This window comes from Oncorhynchus gorbuscha, linkage group LG01 (assembly GCF_021184085.1).
Source record: "Oncorhynchus gorbuscha isolate QuinsamMale2020 ecotype Even-year linkage group LG01, OgorEven_v1.0, whole genome shotgun sequence".
Lineage (NCBI taxonomy): Eukaryota > Metazoa > Chordata > Actinopteri > Salmoniformes > Salmonidae > Oncorhynchus > Oncorhynchus gorbuscha.
In genome coordinates, this window is record NC_060173.1 from 73,850,320 (window position 1) to 73,869,706 (window position 19,387).

Below are 19,387 nucleotides of genomic sequence, written 5' to 3' on the forward strand. Positions count from 1 at the left end.
TAACAGCCCTAATGTTGGAAACTAACATCATTATGTTTGCATCCAGAGTCTCATTTATTTATTTTCCAAGCTATCTTACAGCTGGTTTTTAAGGGACCAAAGAATTTGATCTGTTTCTGTTTTCGTTTTTGCCATGTAAAAAGTATTGGGATACTGGTATCGTCGCAACCCAGGTTGTATTCAATTGGAAGTATTCTAATGTGTTGTTTTATGGGGTTTTGCTTGCCCCCAGGTGAGCCAAGCGGTACGCTGGCTCTTGGCACGTGCCCCAGTGCCCGCCCTCCTCTCCTCCCAGACCCTGGTGCACTTCGTGGAGGCCGGGCTAGGCCGCGAGTTCAGTGCCCGCCTCTACAGCCACCGGCAGGACCGGGCGGGGGCAGGGCTGGCGCGCCAACACCCAGCCCCTGTCATTAAACTCTACAATGCCGTGCTGGCATTCCTGGCTGACCTAGTGTCTTCCCAGTACCTCTCCAGCCTGTCCTGGCCTCCGGGGGAGTTCGCCCTGCCTGAGACCCGGGACTTGGTGCCACATCTGGGTTGGAACTCTCCCCAACACCTGGCCTGGCTCCGGATGGCTCTAGTCAGCTTGCAGATACCCAGCTGGGACATTCCCGCTAACACAGGTGGGTAGCTTTTTGGCTTGTGTGTGTGTGTGTGACTGTGTAGTTGTGCTTGTGTATGATTCTGTTGACTTGCAACTTTTATGTAGCCTGATCCCAGATCTGTTTTTGCTTTTGCCTAGCAGACTGGCACCCAGGCTAACATGTATCCCTTATTGCTGCTCAAATTACAACTATTTACATTGCCCTCCCATCTACTCTTTAATCTCATGAATAAAATTCCCCCCAGCCTCCTGGCCCCAGCTGTGTTCCGCCATCTTCCAGTACGCCGGCCAGATCCCAACTTCGCGCCACAGCCAGCCCCTCCTCATGTCCCGTCTGGAGAACCTCCTGGAGAGGGTGCGCTGTTCCACGGCTGGAGCCCAGGACCACTGGGAGGAGGAGGGCCCATCCTTCCAGCAGGTCCCCTGGGACGAGGTGGTGGCTCTCTGCATAGACCATAAGCTGAAGGACTGGCAACCTCCTGACAGCCCAGTGTGTGACGGTGAGATGACTATTGGTTTATCTACTCTTGTCTGCTCTACTCAAGGCCTATTCTAGCACTTTGGGTGACATTTCCCACACCAAAGACAAATGCAGCTCCTTATGCTAGACAGAATATACTGAGCTTTCAGCGGGATTTGAGACATCAAAGTACTGTATGAAGAAAGCAAGAAAACAAGTTAAAAAGCCTTTATTGCATTGTAATTTGTAAAGAGCTAAATTTATAATCCCAGACTCCGGTGGTTCTGTTCCAGATGCAGTGACAGAAGATGGAGAGGTCCTGGTCTACTTCCCCAAGGAGGGACTGAAGGGCTTCCAGCCCCCGGCAGAGTGGACGGAGGCGGTCAGCCTCACACACAGAGAGAAGCAGCAGGAGACACAGGGGTAAGAGGAGACTGGTTCACTACTCTCTCTCTTTCTCCCTCTATATTTCTCTCTCACTCTCAAATCTACTCCTGAGTCTGTTGGCTTATACTCCCTTCAGTGAATTGTAAATGAAAAATGATCATTTCCTCTTCAGAGCCAGTCCAGGAGGCCTCGCAGCTCTCCCTCCCCTCAGACAGAAGCTGTTCCGGAGCCTGGTGGATCGTCCGGACCGCTTTGCCCCCTGCCACACTCTGGACATCACACACACCCCCTCACTCCGGGACCTGCTGCCCCACAAGGTCCTCCACGGCCTCCAGGAGGAGAGGGCACACAGCCAGAGGTGTGAGGAACAGCTGCAGCGCTGGCTAGAGATAGAGCCCTTGGACTCTCTCTCAATGCCCCTCTTCATGCCCTCTAGCCTGCTCTCCATGACTAACATCATGACCCCCATACGTACTTCTGATGGTGCGTCCACTGCTACACAGGTACGACTGTCTTCGCACACACACACACGTACATATATATGCACACACATAAACACTATTACAGTGCACTGAGAAAGTACATACAATCTAGATACAATACCCCATAATGACAGTGAAAACAACATGTTTTTAGATTATTATTTTTTACATGAATTGAAAATTAAATACAGAAATATCTCATTTACAGTGCCTCTAGAAAGTATTCACAACCTTTTACTTTGTGTGTTACAGCCTGAATTTAAAATTGGTTGTAAAAAAAATTCACTGGCCTATTATATTTTTTACAAATTAATTAAAAAGGAAAAACTGAAATGTCTTTAGTCAATAAGTATTCAACCCCTTTGTTATGGCAAGCCTAAATAAGTTCAGGGGTAACAAGTCACAATAAGTTGCATGGACTCTGTTTGCAATGATAGTGTTTAACATGATTTTTTAATGAATACCTCATCTCTGTACCCCACACATACAATTATCTGTAAGGTCCCTCAATCGAGCATTGAATTTCAAACACAGATTCAACTACAAAGACCAGGAAGGTTTTCCAATGCTTTGCAAAGAAGGGCACCTATTGGTAGATGGGTGAAAGTAAAAGCAGACATTGAATATCCCTTTGAGCATGGTGAAGTTATTAATTACACTATGTAGTGACTGGGTGTATTGATACACCACCTAAAGATACATGCGTCCTTACTAACTCAGTTGCCGGAGTGGAAGGAAACCTCTGGGATTTCACCATGAGGCTGATGGTGACATTAAAACAGGCCGTGATAGGAGAGAACTGAGGATGGATCAATGGCATTGTAGTTACTCCACAGTACTGACATAAATGACAGAGTGAGAAGAAGGAAGTCTGTACAGAATAAAACTATTCCAAAACATGCATCCTGTTTACAATAAGTCACTAAAGTAAAACTGCAAATAATGTGGTCAAGTAATGAACTTTGTACTCAATACAAATAGTTATGTTTGGGCAAACCCAACACGTCACTGAGTACCACTCGTCATGTTTTCAAGCATGGTGGTGGCTGCATCGTGTTATGGGTATGCTCGTCTTTGACAAGGACTATGGAGTTTTTTTTAAATAAAATGAAATGTAATAGAGCTAAGCACAGGCAAAATCCTAAAGGAAAACTTGATTCAGTCTGCTTTCCAACAGACACTTGGAGACAAATTCACATTTCACTTAACCTAAAACACAAGGCCAAATCTACACTGGCGTTGCTTGCCAAGAAGGCTGTGCATTTTCCTGAGTGGCCGAGTTATAGTTTTTACGTAAATCTGCTTGAAAATCTATGACAAGACTTGAAAAAGGCTGTCTAGGAATGATTAACAAACAACTTGACAGAGCTTGAAGAATTTCAAATAATAATGTGTGAATATTGTCAAATCCAGGTATGCAAAACTCTTACAATTACCTAAAAAGCCTCACAGCTATAATCGCTGTCAAAGGAAATTCAGTCTATAACACAACATTTTGAAAAAGTCATGGGTTGTGAATACTTTCTGAAAGCACTGTAATTGATAATTTACACTGAACATGTGTTAAACAAAATGCACTAAGTAGGCTACAATAACAATATACACAACACACTATATACTGTAACCACTGTCCAGTAGTTTTAAAGTACTTTAGTAAAAAAAATACTTATTTTGGGGGGGAATTTGTACTGGCAGACTCACTAAACACACATGCTTTGTTTGTAAATTGTTTACGCGTTGGACTGTGTCCCTGGCTATCCGTGAATTTAAAAAACAAGAAAATTGTGCCATCTGCTTAATATAAGGAATGTGAAATGATTTATAATTTTACTTTTGATACTTAAGTACATTTTATCAATTACATGTACTTTTGATACATACTTTTATTTCAAACCAAATACGGTTACTGTAGTAGTATTTTACAGGGTGACTTTCACTTTTGAGTCATTTTCTATTAATGCATCTTTACTTTTACTTAAGTATGACAATTGGGTACTTTTTTTTGAGCATTTGCGATGAATAGTACAATAGTAGAGTGACTTAACTGATATTCTTCAATGTCTTATTTTTTTGTAGGAGGCAGAATCAGAAGACCCTTTGGAGAAAGCAGAGTGCGATTGGCTCAAGGGTGCTCCTGTATCCATGGCGCAGCGCCTGAAGGAATTGGATAGGCTTTTATTAGCCAGTCGAGAGGAGGAGCTTGCGTGCGGGCTCAAGCTGAACAGCTTATTGAACATTGTCGAGGACTGAATCTCATGTCATATCACACCACTTAGTTAAAGGCCTTAGCTTTTGCTTTTTGGACTTGTTGCCATCTGAAAATCTGTTATTGTGGTCAGAAAATGTAAACCCATAATATTGTCACTGTGTTTTTACTTTTTTAAATGTTGGTTTTCTAATTGAGAAGAAAGATTCATTGCTTTTTCTTTTTTAGTTTTGTTAAGTAGTTTTGCATTATGAAAGGGAACTGGTTTGTTCCGGTTTGTTGTGTCTGCCTTCCTATAACGGGTGGATCTCAGTGACCTACACATGCAGTTCCTTGACAGACCTAACATGACTTAAGTTTATATCCACGATTATGTATTTGTTGTAATTAGTTGCTTAGTCTTCTTGTAGATGTTTTTTTTTAATCCCAAGGATGGTTTATTATCATATTTCTCCATATGAACTGATTTAGGGATATTTTGTGGATTGACCCAAATGAATTACTTTGGTTATATTTGTGCCTATGTTTCATTTTGAGCTATATTTGTCTAAAATGCTGGGGTTATGTTTGTCATAGTAATCTAAATAAGTCTTCTGATGAATGTTGCCATATAGTGTTATTAACTGACTTGCCTAGTTAAATAAAGGTAAAATAAATAGATATGTCAAGAGTTCATGGTAAAGCTCTCACATTCACGAAAGCAACATGTTCGAGCACTCATTAGAGCGCCACATTGAAACCCCGCCCATTTCCCCGCCTCTCTAAATTGTGATTGGACAGTCGTTTGTCTGCTCATATCTCTCCATGCAAAAACCACCTCGGGTGGTACTGCTTGGTACCATGGGAAGGGCAGTCCTCTGTGGCACGAGTTAGTGTTTATCCAACGGAAATATTTTGAAAGGAGAACTTCAATTCCCACAGTATCACAAATGGGGGCCGATCCTGTGGATCAGAGCTGAAGTTTGCGGAGGATTTAATTCATTCATAAGGTTTTAATGATGACCGAGGGAACGTAAGTACAGAACGAACATGTTCAATTATGTGTATGAAATTATATATGCTATAAAAGTAAACGTTTGTAGGAAGTTATAACTTGCTAATTGATTGGTAGCTGATTGCTTTGTGCTCTTTCACAAGATTAACTTGGATCAGAAAGGACATGCATGCTCATTAGGAAAGGAACAAGATACATGTCAACGACTATCAATTTCAACAATGGCCATTATGTACAATACAAATTGTGATGCAGAATTACTCAAGCGCCACACCCACTGGGCACAGACTTCAATTCAACGTCTATTCCACGTTGGTTCAACGTAATGTCATTGAAATGACGTGGAAACAACGTCGATTCAACCAGTGCGTCTCCAGTGGATACGCGCGCCCATGAATTCCATACGCATACGCGCGCTGTCAATTCTTGCACCCTCAGATGCCTTCGTAGAAGGGGGGGGCCGTACAAGACGGAGCCAGCGACAGACCTGACCCGCTGGAGGCTGAGTAACACAGAGGGCAGGCAGACATGGCGCTATGTAGAGGATCAAGACACATCAGACAGGGAGCAGACTATGCTTGAAGCCCATTCACTTGGTTTGGATACGGTACACATACTCATCCATGTTTATTTTTCACTAGCCATTGGGAATGTCAACTGTATCTACTAAAGGAGAGGACTTACCTAGGCAACCTTCTCTCGATACATTTCATATTATATATTCTGTACTGAAAACCAAGACACTAATTAGTATGAAGTTACTTTTATTCTGTACGTAAATCCGAGACACTATTTAGTATGATGTTACGTTTCATATGGTATGTATTAATTTGTGGATGTCCATCACCCATTTTATATGATATGTTACACGAATTACAATTCGCATTATATGTTATGAGTTTGCTAAATGTATAACAAGCTGCAAATTTGCCAAACTTTTGGCAAATACGTAGTGTATGTGGACACTTGCTCGTTGAACATCTTATTCCAAAATCATGGGCATTAATATGGAGTTGGTCCCCCCTTTGCTGCTATAACAGCTTCCACTTTTCTGGGAAGGCTTTCCACTAGATGTTGGAATATTGCTGCGGGTCTTGCTTCCATTCAGCCATGAGCACTAGTGAAGTCGGGCAGTGATGTTGGATGATTAGGCCTGGTTCACAGTCGGTGTTCCAATTATTCTCAAATGTGTTTGATGGGCTTGAGGTCAGGGCTGTGCAGGCCAGTCAAGTTCTTCCACACCGATATCAACAAACCATTTCTGTATGGACCTCGCTTTGTGCACGGGGCCATTGTAATGCTGAAACAGAAAAGGGACTTCCCCAAACTGTTGCCACAAGGTTGGAAGCACAGAATCGTCTAGAAAGTCATTGTATGCTGTAGCGTTAAGATTTCCATTCACTGGAACTAAGGGGCCCAAACCATGAAAAACAGCCCCAGACCATTATTCCTCCTCCACCAAACTTTACAGTTAGCATTATGTATTCGGCAGATAGCGTTCTTCTGGCATCTGCCAAACCCAGAATCGTCTGTTGGACTTCCAGATGGTGAAGCGTGATTCATTTCCACTGCTCCAGAGTCCAATGGCCGCGAGCTTTACGCCACTCCAGACCATGCTTGGCATTGCTCATGGTGATCTTAGGATTCTGTGCGGCTGCTCGGCCATGGAAACTAATTTCATGAAGCTCCGGATGAACAGTTATTGTGCTGACGTTGCTTCCAGAGGCAGTTTGGAACTCGGTAGTGAATGTTGCAACCGAGGACAGGCGATCTTTAGGTGCTTCAGCACTCAGCGGTCCCGTTCTGTGAGCTTGTGTAGCCTACCACTTCACGTTTGAGCCGTTGTTGCTCCTAGATGTTTCCACTTCACAATAACAGCACTTACAGTTGACCAGGGCAGACATTTTCCTAACTGACTTGTTGGATGACGGTGCCATGTTGACGGTGCCATGTTGAAAGTCACTGAGATCTTCAGGAAGGCCATTCTACTGCCAATGTTTGTCTATGGAGATTGCATGGCTGTATGCTCAATTTTATACACCAGTCAGCAACGGGTGTGGCTGACTGGCCAAATGAGCCAAATCCACTCATTTGAAGGGGTGTCCACATACTTTTGTATATATTGTGTATGTTACATATTCCGGCAAGGTGGCTAACGTTAGCTAGGGGTTAAGTTTAGGAGTTAGGTTAAGGTTTAGGGCAAGGGTTAGCAGACATGCTAAGTAGTTGCAAAAGTTTTAAGTAGTTGAAAAATGAGGCCTACATCTCTTATGTAACCATATGAAACCTAACATAACATACTCATTTCAGTGTCTCTGATTTACGTTTACTATGTTATGTCTAGTCCATGAGAACAGACTGACCTAGGCTATCTGAAGTGTAAGCATTAGGCATGACAGGTAGCCTTAAGGCTAGAGCGTTAGGCCAATAACCGCAAGGTTGCAGGTTCGAATACTGGAGCCGACCAGGTGGAAAAACTGTAGCTGTGTCCTTGAGCAAGGCACTTAACCCTAATTGCTCCAGGGGTGCAGTACAATTGTGACCCCACTCCCTGTGGGTGTCTCAGGGGTAGTTGAAATGCAAAAAAATAGAAAGAAATAATATTTCCATTGCACACTTGTATTGCAGTTTTTGGATTGCCTACATGTCCCCTTAGTTGGCCTTCATTGTAAATAAGAATTTGTTCCTTCATTGACTCAAATCAATATAAATTGAACAGGTAAAATATAAGCACCCCCCAAATTATTATAATATATTATTAGTTGAAGCCATAAACCGTATGGTTGAAACCCTTGCAAGAATAAGTGCATATTCTCTCATCCTAACCTCTTATACATATGTCTCATTGAAGTATAAATTCAATGATAGAATAGTTGGGCCCCACAAGAACAAAAGGTGGAACTAAATCTCTCCTCTTAACGAGCTCGTCATTAGTGTTGTGACCTTTGACCCATGCTTTGTTGTGACAGTACCTATGCCCCTCTACAGAGTAAATTCATCCCTGGCTCTCCCTCAGCCCACACTGCAGTGGAGTCAGCCCTGAAGGGCATGGCATTCTACAGCCAACTCCAGGCAGAAGATGGCCACTGGGCAGGAGACTACGGAGGACCCCTCTTCCTGCTACCAGGTACACACAATTAGATGCACTTTCAGAGGAAGTACAGTATGCATCTCGTAAAATTAAATGTCTGCATAATGCCATCCAATATTCACTTCCATATTTACAGATAATGTATGTACACATAACAAGCACGGTCATTGAGTTTTATTGTGTCATGTCCATGGGAAAATAACAGTGGACGGGGTCGGACGTGGTGTGCATTATCGTGTACATTATGCCATGGTAGTTATAATGTAATACATGGGTTATGAAAACAGTAAAAAAAAAACTCAAGTTAACGATGAGACTCACATCTGTACTTACAACATCTGTGGTGACATCAGTGGTCTGTCTGTTTGTCTGTGCTATCCTCAGGTCTCCTGATCACCTGTCACATAACCCAGATCCCTCTCCCTGAGGCCTGGAAGAAGGAGATGGTGAGATACCTGCGCTCTGTCCAGCTGGCTGATGGAGGCTGGGGCCTGTGAGTGTTCTCATCACTGCTCTCCTTCACTTCTACCCCAAAATACAGTGTGAAAATAAGAGGGATGCCCACGCACACTGTTTAGATATTCTCCAGTAGTTTAATTAGCAATGTTTCTACCACAGCTTATGAGGCTTCTGAGTATCAGCGCAGTCGAAGCTTCAAAGATTTCTTATTGTTGTGTTTTGGTCATTTCTTGTCAGACACATTGAAGACAAGTCCACAGTGTTTGGCACGGCCCTCAGCTACACCACCCTGAGGATTCTGGGAGTGGGACCGGATGACCCGGATATGGTTAGGGCCAGGAACAACCTGCACAATAAAGGTCTTATTTAACAGTTTAATTTATTTTTTTATTTTTTTTGGGGGGGTCAATTAATTGAGCTCTTTGTTTCGTATGTTGGTGGAACCAAAGAAATATGCTGTTTGAAAAAAATGAAAGGGAATGTTGGAGAGCATCACCTGTATATGTTTTAAACCTGAAATAAAAAGTGTCTAAATGCTTTTAACCTCATAAGAGGTGAAATTGTTACCATTGTAGAGTCAGATCATGTCTGTGTGTCTGTCTGTTGTACAGGAGGCGCAGTTGGCATCCCCTCCTGGGGTAAATTCTGGTTGGCCATCCTCAATGTGTACAGCTGGGAAGGAATGAACACGCTCCTCCCGGAGATGTGGTACGCTTGATGTCCTGATACGAATTTGGTCAGAATTGTACATAGATTTTAATTCACCTTTTATATAGCACCTATACATAAAAGTTGAAATTCGATAGGCCGCTCACTCTTGAATACTTGTGAACTTTAACCTTGATTTGGGATATTGATTCCCTCAGCTATGTTTCAACTTGTCCTGTTCTTTGGTCCATGTTTTGTCCTCTATTCAGGCTGTTCCCTACCTGGTTCCCTGCTCACCCATCCACTCTCTGGTGCCACTGTCGCCAGGTCTACCTTCCTATGAGCTACTGCTACGCTGTCAGGTTTGCTGCCAAGGAGGACCCCCTGGTGCTCAGCCTCAGACAGGTGCAGTAGTTACTTCACCCCACCTGGGGGCGACATGTTTCTGTCATAGTGCTCCACTCACTCCGGCCAGAAGTTGCCCACGTAGGCACAGCCCCAAAGATCAGCTAGAATAAGATGGAGCTGCAATAGAGTACATGGACTTAGTAGCATCCTTCTCTGTTCTATAGGAGCTGTATGTCCAGGACTATGCCACCATCAACTGGCCTGGTCAGCGGAACAATGTGGCAGCATGTGACATGTACACACCACACAGCACGCTACTCACCGTGGCTTACAGTAAGCACTGCACATACCGTATTAATAGTTTGTGATTGGTCATTTGTGATGACGTTATAACTGTAACCTTGAATTCTCTGTTCTTCCTCAGTGGTCATGAACGTGTATGAGGCCCACCACAGCAGCAGTCTACGAGGAAGAGCGGTCAAAGAGCTGTACGACCACATACAGGCTGACGACCGTTTCACCAAGTGCATCAGCATCGGCCCAGTAAGAAACTGAACTTTAATCGAAGTACCTTTCTTTTTTGATGCCACTTGTGTTTTAGGATTATTTAGTATTTCCTTGCACTTCCCAGCTGGAATCCTTTTTTGTGAAACATTGGTTTGCAATATTATCACAGCAAAGAAGTTACTGCGAACAATGAACACAGTTCTTTCCCCTCAGACATCATTGCACGGGCGGTAGAACAGAAGCATATGTACTGGATTTTTTTTCTTTACCTCGATATGCAACGCTTCCCCACCTCTGCTTCTTCAACGAAACAAAAACGACAACGGCCGTGGGGCGGATAACATTAGTGCCGCTGTTTCCCCTAGTGCGGATTCCATCTTTAATGCTGTTTTGCCAGTTTGCACTATGGTTTAAGGTGATCCAGAATTGTGTGTCAGTTGTTACGTGGCGGTGATTTAACGCCTAGTTTCACTCCTCAGATCTCCAAAACGATCAACATGCTGGTGCGCTGGCACGTGGACGGACCCTCTTCCGCTGCCTTCCAGGAGCACGTGTCCAGGATCCCAGACTACCTCTGGTCAGTCAGTTAGTGAGTCAGTTGTATGTGACAATGCAGTAGGTTGTGAGCGTGTTTACTTACATGTTTGTTTTCCATTTCCTGCTTTGCGATAGGCTGGGATTGGATGGTATGAAAATGCAGGTATGTTGGGTATTGGCTAGCCATGATATACATAATGTCGTTCATCTTTTGCATTATGGGCTGGTTTCCTGGCCCAAATTAAGTAGACAGAAAAGCACTTTTAATGTCTGACCTGTTTTCCTGACATGCAGTCTGGTTGTGTTCCTATAGGGAACCAATGGATCACAGCTATGGGACACAGCTTTCACAGTTCAGGCGTTCCTAGAAGTGAGATATTCATGTTACTCTACAAAGAACCCATCTGACTTGTTCATCATGCTTTACGTTCTGCCTGCATTACTCTCCATTCATGTGATGAGTGATAACTGTAAAGATGTCAAAGTTGAGAGGATTTGTAATGTTTTTGTGTTTTTCCCTCAATTGGGGTCATTCAGGCAGGGGCTCAGGACAGCCCCAGGTTAGAAGAGTGTCTTAAACACGCCCACCAGTTCCTCACCATCACACAGGTGAGAGCGCCACAGGAAATGGGCTTGAGTTCCTCACACAGGTCACAGAGTCTAGTGTATTGGCTCGCTGCCAGACAAAACACCTCGAGGGCACACATTCCTCGGTTCCTAATACACCTGTTGCTTTTATATGGATTTTTTTTTCCGATGTCTGACCAGTTTTCTCCTTTCATCAGATACCAGACAACCCCCCAGAATACCAGAAATACTACAGACAGATGAACAAGGTGAACCATTACTGCCAGTCAGAGGAAGTGTCTGCGTGTCCTGTATGGGTGTGTTTGTCCTGCAAGACCGTGTGCGTGTGTCCTGTATGGTCGTGTGTGAGTGATTGTGTGTATTTGTCCTGCGCATCCGTGTGTCCTGCATGGTTGTGTGCGTGCATTTGTGTGTGTGTGTTTGTCTATGGGCTTACATGCATGAATGTGTGTTTATCAGGGAGGGTTCCCCTTCAGCACGCGGGACTGTGGCTGGATCGTGGCCGACTGCACGGCAGAGGGCCTAAAGTCAGTGATGCTTCTGCAGGAACACTGTCCCTTCATCAGTCAGCACGTCCCCTCAGAGCGCCTGTGTGACTCCGTCAATGTGGTCAGTGGCAACACCAACTAACTTCTATCTACTGTACAACCCAATCACAGTTTTTACCACAACTTGATATATCGTGTCGGGGGCTTTTCTCGATCTTTCATGTATTTGCCTCTCTACTATCTCCCCAACTTTCAACTTCTTTCAAGATGATGTCTCACGGTGCTGATAATAATGCAAATTCTCAGCTCATGTTTGATTCCATCATACAACAAAAAAGCAACATACAATACTGACACTTGCCCTGGTTGACTGTGTGTTGCAGTTGCTAAGCATGAGAAACAGAGACGGCGGTTTTGCCACTTATGAGACCAAGCGAGGAGGGAGACTGTTGGAGCTACTCAACCCCTCAGAGGTGTTTGGTGAGTCTTTCATCTCACCGACCCCCCTATCTCTGTGTTGTATTTATGGATATAATGCCTTTTTTGGATATAAATACAAGCTTTGTACTCTCTCCCACCACCACCCCCCTATCTCTTTCTTTCAGGTGACATCATGATAGACTACACCTATGTAGAGTGCACCTCAGCAGTCATGCAAGCTCTGAGACACTTCCAGCACGTGTACCCTGAATACCGGACAGAGGAGATCAGGTACACTCACACACACATGCTATACCTCTAGCCTGGAACCCTTAACCCTCTCCAAGCTGCTGCCTAAAAGCATCACTTTTTCTAACTGTTTTAACTCAGGTCCACTCTGAGAGAAGGATTGGAGTACTGCCGGAGGGTGCAGAGGCCCGATGGGTCATGGGAAGGGTAAGTAGCTTCCTGTCTCACTTACAGCGCATTCAGAAAGTTTTCAGACCCCTTGACTTTTTCCACATTTGGTTACGTTACAGCCTTATTTTAAAATTGATTACATATTTTTTTGTTCTTATCAATCTACACGCAATACCCCATAAAAGGTTTTTAGAATTGTTTGCAAATTTATTACAAATAAAAAACAGAAATACATTATTTACTTAAGTATTCAGATCCTTTGCTATGAGACTTCAAATTGAGCTCAGGTGCATCCTGTTTCTATTGATCATCCTTGAGATGTTTCTACAACTTGATTGGAGTCCACCTGTGGTAAATTCAATTGATTGGACATGATTTGGAAAGGCACACACCTGTCTATATAAGGTCCCACAGTTGACAGTGCATGTCAGAACAAAAACCAAGCCATGAGGTCGAAGGAATTCTCCGTAGAGCTCCGAAACATGATTGTGTCAAGGCACAGATCTGGGGAAGGGTACCAAAAGATGTCTGCAACATTGAAGGTCACCAAGAACGCAGTGGCCTCCATCATTCTTAAATGGAAGAAGTTAGGAATCATCAAGACTCTTGCTAGTGCTGGCTGCCCGGCCAAATAGGTGGAGAAGGGCTTTGGTCAGGGAGGTGACCAAGAACCCGATGGTCACTCTGACAGAGCTCCAGTGTTCCTCTGAGGAGATGGGCGAGCCTTTCAGAAGGACAACCATCTCTGTAGCACTCCACCAATCAGGTCTACATGTAGAGTGGCCAGACGGGAGCCATTTCTCAGTAAAAGGCACATGACAGCCCGCTTGGAGTTAAAGGACTCTCAGACCATGAGAAACAAGAATCTCTGGTCTGATGAAACCAAGATTGAACTCTTTGTCCTGAATGCGAAGCGTCACGTCTGGAGGAAACCTGGCACCATCCCAACGGTGAGGTGTGGTGGTGGTGGCAGCATCATGCTGTGGGGATGTTTTTCAGCGGCAGGGACTGGGAGACTAGTCAGGATCGAGGCAAAGATGAATGGAGCAAAGTACAGTGAGATCCTTGATGAAAACCTGCTCCAGAGCACTCAGGATCTCTGACTTGGGAGAAGGTTCACCTTCCAAAAGGACAACGACCCTAAGCACACAGCCAAGACAACACTGGAGTGGTTTCGGGACAAGTCTCTGAATGTCCTTGTGTGTCCCAGCCAGAGCCCGGACTTGAACCCGATCGAACATCTCTGGAGAGACCTGAAAATAGCTGTGCAGCAATGCACCCCATCCAACCTGACAGAGCTTGAGAGGATCTGCAGAGAAGAATGAGAGAATCTCCCGAAATAGTGGTGTGCCAAGCTTGTAGCAAGGTACAAAGTATTGAGTAAAGGGTCTGAATGGGTTTTTAAATTGAAATTTGCAAAAGAAATCTAAACTTGAGTTTGCTTTGTCATTATGGGGTATTGTGTGTATAGAATAAGAAAAACATTTTTTAGAATAAGGCTGTAACCTAACAAAATGTGGAAAAAGTCCAGGGGTCTGAATACTTTCCAAATGCACTATATATCATGGCTGAGTGTCTCCTCATCTCCTTTACTTCATGACCAAGGAAAGCATTGGGCATCTAGGTAATATAAAGCTATTAAAGGTCATAAGGAATCATTTAGAGCCCTATGACAACTGATGGGTGAGATAATATGGATAGGTCTTCTCCATGTTGATTCCATCTAACAAGTCCAAAACACTGGTCATAAAGGAAAGGATACAAGTAAAGGAGGCTATTGAAGACTGTCAGGACTCTGGATGTGATTTGAATATAATGTGATTTGAATACCTATGTCATGTGATTTGAATGCCAATGCCATGTGATTTGAATACCAATGCCATGTGATTTGAATGCCAATGCCATGTGATTTGAATACCAATGCCATGTGATTTGAATGCCAATGCCATGTGATTTGAATGCCAATGCCATGTGATTTGAATGCCAATGCCATGTGATTTGAATGCCAATGACATGTGATTTGAATGCCAGTGCCTGTGATTTGAATGCCAATGCCATGTGATTTGAATGCCAATGCCATGTGATTTGAATGCCAATGCCATGTGATTTGAATGCCAATGCCATGTGATTTGAATGCCAATGCCATGTGATTTGAATGCCAATGCCATGTGATTTGAATGCCAATGCCATGTGATTTGAATGCCAGTGCCTGTGATTTGAATGCCAGTGCCTGTGATTTGAATGCCAGTGCCTGTGATTTGAATGTCATGTTGTTATTCATTCTTCTGCGTCATATGGACCATTTAGTTATGTGTCCTTCCTAGGGTTGCAAAATTCTGGTAACTTTCCCCCAAAAAGTTTTCCAAAAATCCCGGTTGGAAGCTTCACGGAATCAGGAGGGAATATAGGAAATCCTACTGTACTTTTTCAACCCTAGTGCTTTCTTATGTGTGTGTTGCCTAGATCCTGGGGAGTGTGCTTCACCTATGGGGTCTGGTTCGGCTTGGAGGCCTTTGCCTGCATGGGTCACACCTACCATGATGGGTAAGGATCCTTAGTGCCGGAGGAAGACATGTACGCACACACCACATTCAAAGGAAACACGAATGTCTGTGGAATCGTTTTTTCAAACCTTTAAAAATACATCTTTCCCTCTCTCCCACTCTCTCTCTCTGTCTGTTTCTGTCTCCTTTCTCTCTCCAGCGGTGGTGTGTGTATGGAGGTGCAGAGTGCCTGTGAATTCCTGGTGGCCCACCAGATGGAGGATGGGGGCTGGGGTGAGGACTTTGAGTCCTGTGAGCAGCGTCGCTACGTGCAGAGTGCTAACTCCCAGATCCACAACACCTGCTGGGCCCTGCTGGGCCTCATGGCTGCTAGGTAACAGTAACTATTTATGTAACTGCCTTGTAATGACTTATTTAACTAACGTAAACTTACTCACTTTTGTACATCGCCTTGTTCCGTACAATTCACCTTATTTTAGCACCCAAAAAAACGTAATACTTCCAGATCAACTGTAATGTCGATACCATTGTAAAGCACAATTTCTCCCCTTTCCAACAAAATCCATGCCGAGACCTCCACGCTGCCCTTTTCTGCATGATTCAAGAAGGAAATGATCTCCGACGGGTCATTTTTAAAATGGCGGGTGGGGAAGTGAAACTAATACGTGATAGTAAGAAAGAGAGATGTCGTGTGGGGAAACTGCTTTTTTTTTGACTCGATCTGTCCAACTTATCACTTTATCGCCTCTAAAATGTAAATAAAACACTAAAGAGTTTATATAATGTGTCCTTACATACCTATTTGAAGGTTTGTGTCGAATTTGAATCAGGCTTTAGGGGCGGTGCTAAAGTGATCTTCAGAAGTAGACAGCGGCTTTTGAGAGTCATGATCGCTTGCAGTGAAGACGCAAAAAATTAAAATGATGAGAAGTGCTACACCTGGTGGAGAGAGATTGTAAAGACAGAAATAGTTGCTTTACGGCATGACACGTCATGATGTAACAGAGGGTCAGTTTTTTTCAACTTTTCCCCAATACCATAGAGCCATTACCATGTCGATCAACGATTGATTAGAAACGTAGTTCACACCCCAGATGTTGAAGTCAACACAGTCGCTACAGTCCCATTATTTTTCTTTGCAGCCTCGTTTGAATGTTGCGATTGCGCACATTTGTACGGAATGGGGTGAGTTTATGTTACCTTGTAACTACCTATGAGACTACCTTGTAACTACCTTTTAATAACTACTGTTAGGTTCTAAATAACAGGGTAAAAAATGGCAGACAACTATAAAAGCTCAAACCAAGTTTATTCACCCAAAGGGTCGGACAGCAGAACAGGCAAATACATGTTTCCACCAGCACAAGTGTATATATACCCCAATTTGTGTGAAGCATCCTCCTTCCCTCTTAACATGACATCTTTATTGCTAGGCAGGAAGTTAAGTGATGCGGGCAATAAACTGTTCCTTCTCCCTTAATGTGACCTGACCCCAACCCCCATTCCTCACTAAACCACCTCTCTTCACCCTTATCAGTGACTCTAACCATGTGATTGCCTTTCCTTTCCTCAGTACATTCCAAGCACAATTGCCTCCACCATATACATCCCCCCTACAGATAATCATTAACTTCTGGTGTAGAAACCAGACTATGGCACTCCTCATTCCCATAGGTTACCTGATAATTAACAATATTTCAAGTTTAAGAGTCAGAACCCATCACTACCTTGTAACTACATGGTTTAAAACAATATGATATAAAGTGGGACCAATCATCCTCAGTATGTTTAAGTTGTAGACCCACAATCTCTTCTCTGCTCTGTGGCAGGTACCCAGATGCACAGGTGATTGAGAGAGGAATACAGCTGTTGGTTGACAAGCAGATGCCCAATGGAGACTGGCCACAGGTGAGTCCCTGCCTCTGTCACACTGTGCTCAGTGCTTAGCTCCACCCAAAGCTCAAGCATGAAGTTGTCAAATTGTTTAGCATAATCTGTTGTTGAATGTCTGGCCCTCTGGATGTCTGTCTTTCTTTCATGTACTGTATTGTAGATTGTGTCAGTGTGTATATTTGGAGCCCAAGAAGTAGTGTAGAGTATTCTTACTAGAGATGCATACTGTGAAGAATAACCTGAAGCTTTATAGATGACCACAACTGTATTTTGGCATATCTCTCCTCAGGAAAACATCTCGGGAGTATTCAATAAGAGCTGTGCCATCAGCTACACTTCCTACAGGAACGTCTTCACTGTGTGGACGCTGGGACGCTTCTTTAACCTCTTCCCCTCCAGCCATCTGGCCGGGAAGGTGAAGCTGTGAGGTCAGAGGTCACCTAGTCAGCAAGGATTGGAACAGTGCCCTTTCTAATCTATACATAAAGAACGGTCGTGAACAGGGTTGGGGAGTAATGGATTTACATGTAATCTGTTAAATGTAACTGATTCTAAAAGTATTTTTTACCTGTAATCCGTTACCAGCTAAAATATTGTAATCAGATTACAGATACTTTTGAAAAACTAGATGATTACTTCTTCCTCAATAACATTCAAATAATCTTAAATGTGTTCCGCTTGAGAGAGAGTCGGAGACCATTACACACCAAATGTGTTTAATGATATGCGGGAAAAGAGCAGGAATAGGCTTTTGTAGACTACAGTCCAAGCCATGTCTTCCAGTGGTGCGACTGCTGTCAGCATCAAAGATTATTCATCCAATTTGAATAAACGCTTGGAGGTAAGGATGACAGCAGTGTTGTAGCCTACGGGTGCTAGGATATCACTTATTATTGATATCTACATAGCTCATTGATGTGAATCACACTGCTGCTCAATCTAATTCGTGCTGATAAAAGAAAAATGCCCATAGGCCTAACGGACACATGCTGAAACACACACACTTTTGATGGACTTAAACAGCTGCAAATTATTGAGATATCAGTGTCACCAACAAAAGCTTAAACAATAGGCCTATAGCAAATGCAGCATATGGAAATCATTTTTCACATGCACTTTTCCAAGTCCTATTTTTGAAGACCAAGGGGTATGAAATCAATTGGAAGGATTGGAAATCTGACAGACTTGATTTTCAATGTGAAGATGTAGCCTACTCATTTTATTATCTATATTAAAGTAGAAAGCTATCGGTTAAAAGAAGCCTACTTAACTATAAAGTAAAATGCAACATCTATTTATTGCCAGAACTTTGTAAACTCTAACATTTATTTATCCTGCAATAGATGTCATTCAATTGGTAATATTCATTTTTGTCTTCTTCTAATGCCGCTTAAGGGGAAAGTAATCTAAAAGTAACTTAAAGTTTAGCAGATTACGTTACTGAGTTTGGGTCATCCAAAAGTTAGTGATTACAATTGTGGACAGGTAACTAGCAACTGTAACAGATTGCATTTCTAAAGTAACCTCCCCAACCCTGTTCGTAAAAGTTACGTTTTCAATTTTTCTACTGGGTGAGTCCTGAAAAGACCTCAACCTTGGGATCACCTTACCTTGCCTGCTATTTTAACATTCCTCTTGCCTTACATTTTGGTGGGACTGAACTCTTTGAAACAAACCTTTTTAGCTGCTATGTGAGAAATGAGGGTGTCATTTTGGCATCTGTATTATGAAATAAAAATTGAGCTCGTAAATCAATCTGTAAATAGTGCTGAAAGTGTTTCCATGTTGCCTATTAATATTAATGTTGCCTATGAATATCAACCTTAGTTTCTGAAAATCTATTGATGTAATTGATTTGTAACAAAATCTTATTTTGAAATGCAGAATAAAGTCATTTTGGATGGTTTCACTAATTCACTATTTCTCTCTTGCAACAGCTGATGATGTTTGAGTGGGAGAACAGTGTGAGTCAAACCTACCAACCAGTAGCCCGTGACCCGTCCTGCATCACACACACACACACACGCTCTCTCTCTCTCACCGAATTTTCCAAATCAAAGTATCTAATGGAATTCAAGGTGCGGTTTTGGGGAGTGTTTGTAACTTTCAACTTTTTATGTGTGTGTGTGCGTCTGTGTTTGTGTTTGTGTGGGTGTAGGGTGCAGCTATCTGGACAAAAAGCTGTTTATGCCACTGTCAATCGTAGCAATAGTGAAGGGAGATCATATGATAACACACAGTAGAAGTGTTGCACAATAGGCATTCCAAAGAAAGGCGTGCTTGATAGGTACATTTCTGTTTTCACCTCCCTCATGCCACATCCAATTTGTTTTGTTCCTGAAGCATGACTG

The 19,387-nt window shown here is 43.1% G+C and overlaps 2 protein-coding genes across 2 annotated transcripts in view; both read left to right on the top strand.

Annotated features, from left to right (window-relative positions):
- LOC124041816 (minichromosome maintenance complex component 3 associated protein) overlaps positions 1–4,799 on the top strand; it is a 26,036-nt gene extending 21,237 nt beyond the window's left edge. Inside the window, exons 24-28 of the mRNA XM_046359871.1 lie at positions 233–623; positions 850–1,104; positions 1,358–1,487; positions 1,624–1,954; positions 4,010–4,799. Coding sequence (XP_046215827.1) covers positions 233–623; positions 850–1,104; positions 1,358–1,487; positions 1,624–1,954; positions 4,010–4,183 — 1,281 coding nt within the window. The 3' untranslated portion in view covers positions 4,184–4,799. The remainder of the gene's footprint in view (positions 1–232; positions 624–849; positions 1,105–1,357; positions 1,488–1,623; positions 1,955–4,009) is intronic.
- Positions 4,800–4,996: 197 nt separating this feature from the next.
- On the top strand, positions 4,997–18,942 carry lss (lanosterol synthase (2,3-oxidosqualene-lanosterol cyclase)). Its single transcript, XM_046359905.1, has 22 exons — positions 4,997–5,151; positions 5,572–5,740; positions 8,122–8,260; positions 8,609–8,717; positions 8,921–9,042; positions 9,295–9,391; positions 9,601–9,736; positions 9,904–10,012; positions 10,104–10,222; positions 10,666–10,763; positions 10,859–10,886; positions 11,037–11,093; positions 11,261–11,332; positions 11,509–11,559; positions 11,771–11,920; positions 12,183–12,279; positions 12,405–12,510; positions 12,610–12,675; positions 15,103–15,183; positions 15,343–15,516; positions 16,973–17,051; positions 17,326–18,942. The coding sequence occupies exons 1-22, from the start codon at positions 5,135–5,137 to the stop codon at positions 17,461–17,463; spliced, it is 2,214 nt and encodes a 737-aa protein (XP_046215861.1). The 5' UTR covers positions 4,997–5,134; the 3' UTR covers positions 17,464–18,942.
- Positions 18,943–19,387: the final 445 nt, after the last annotated feature.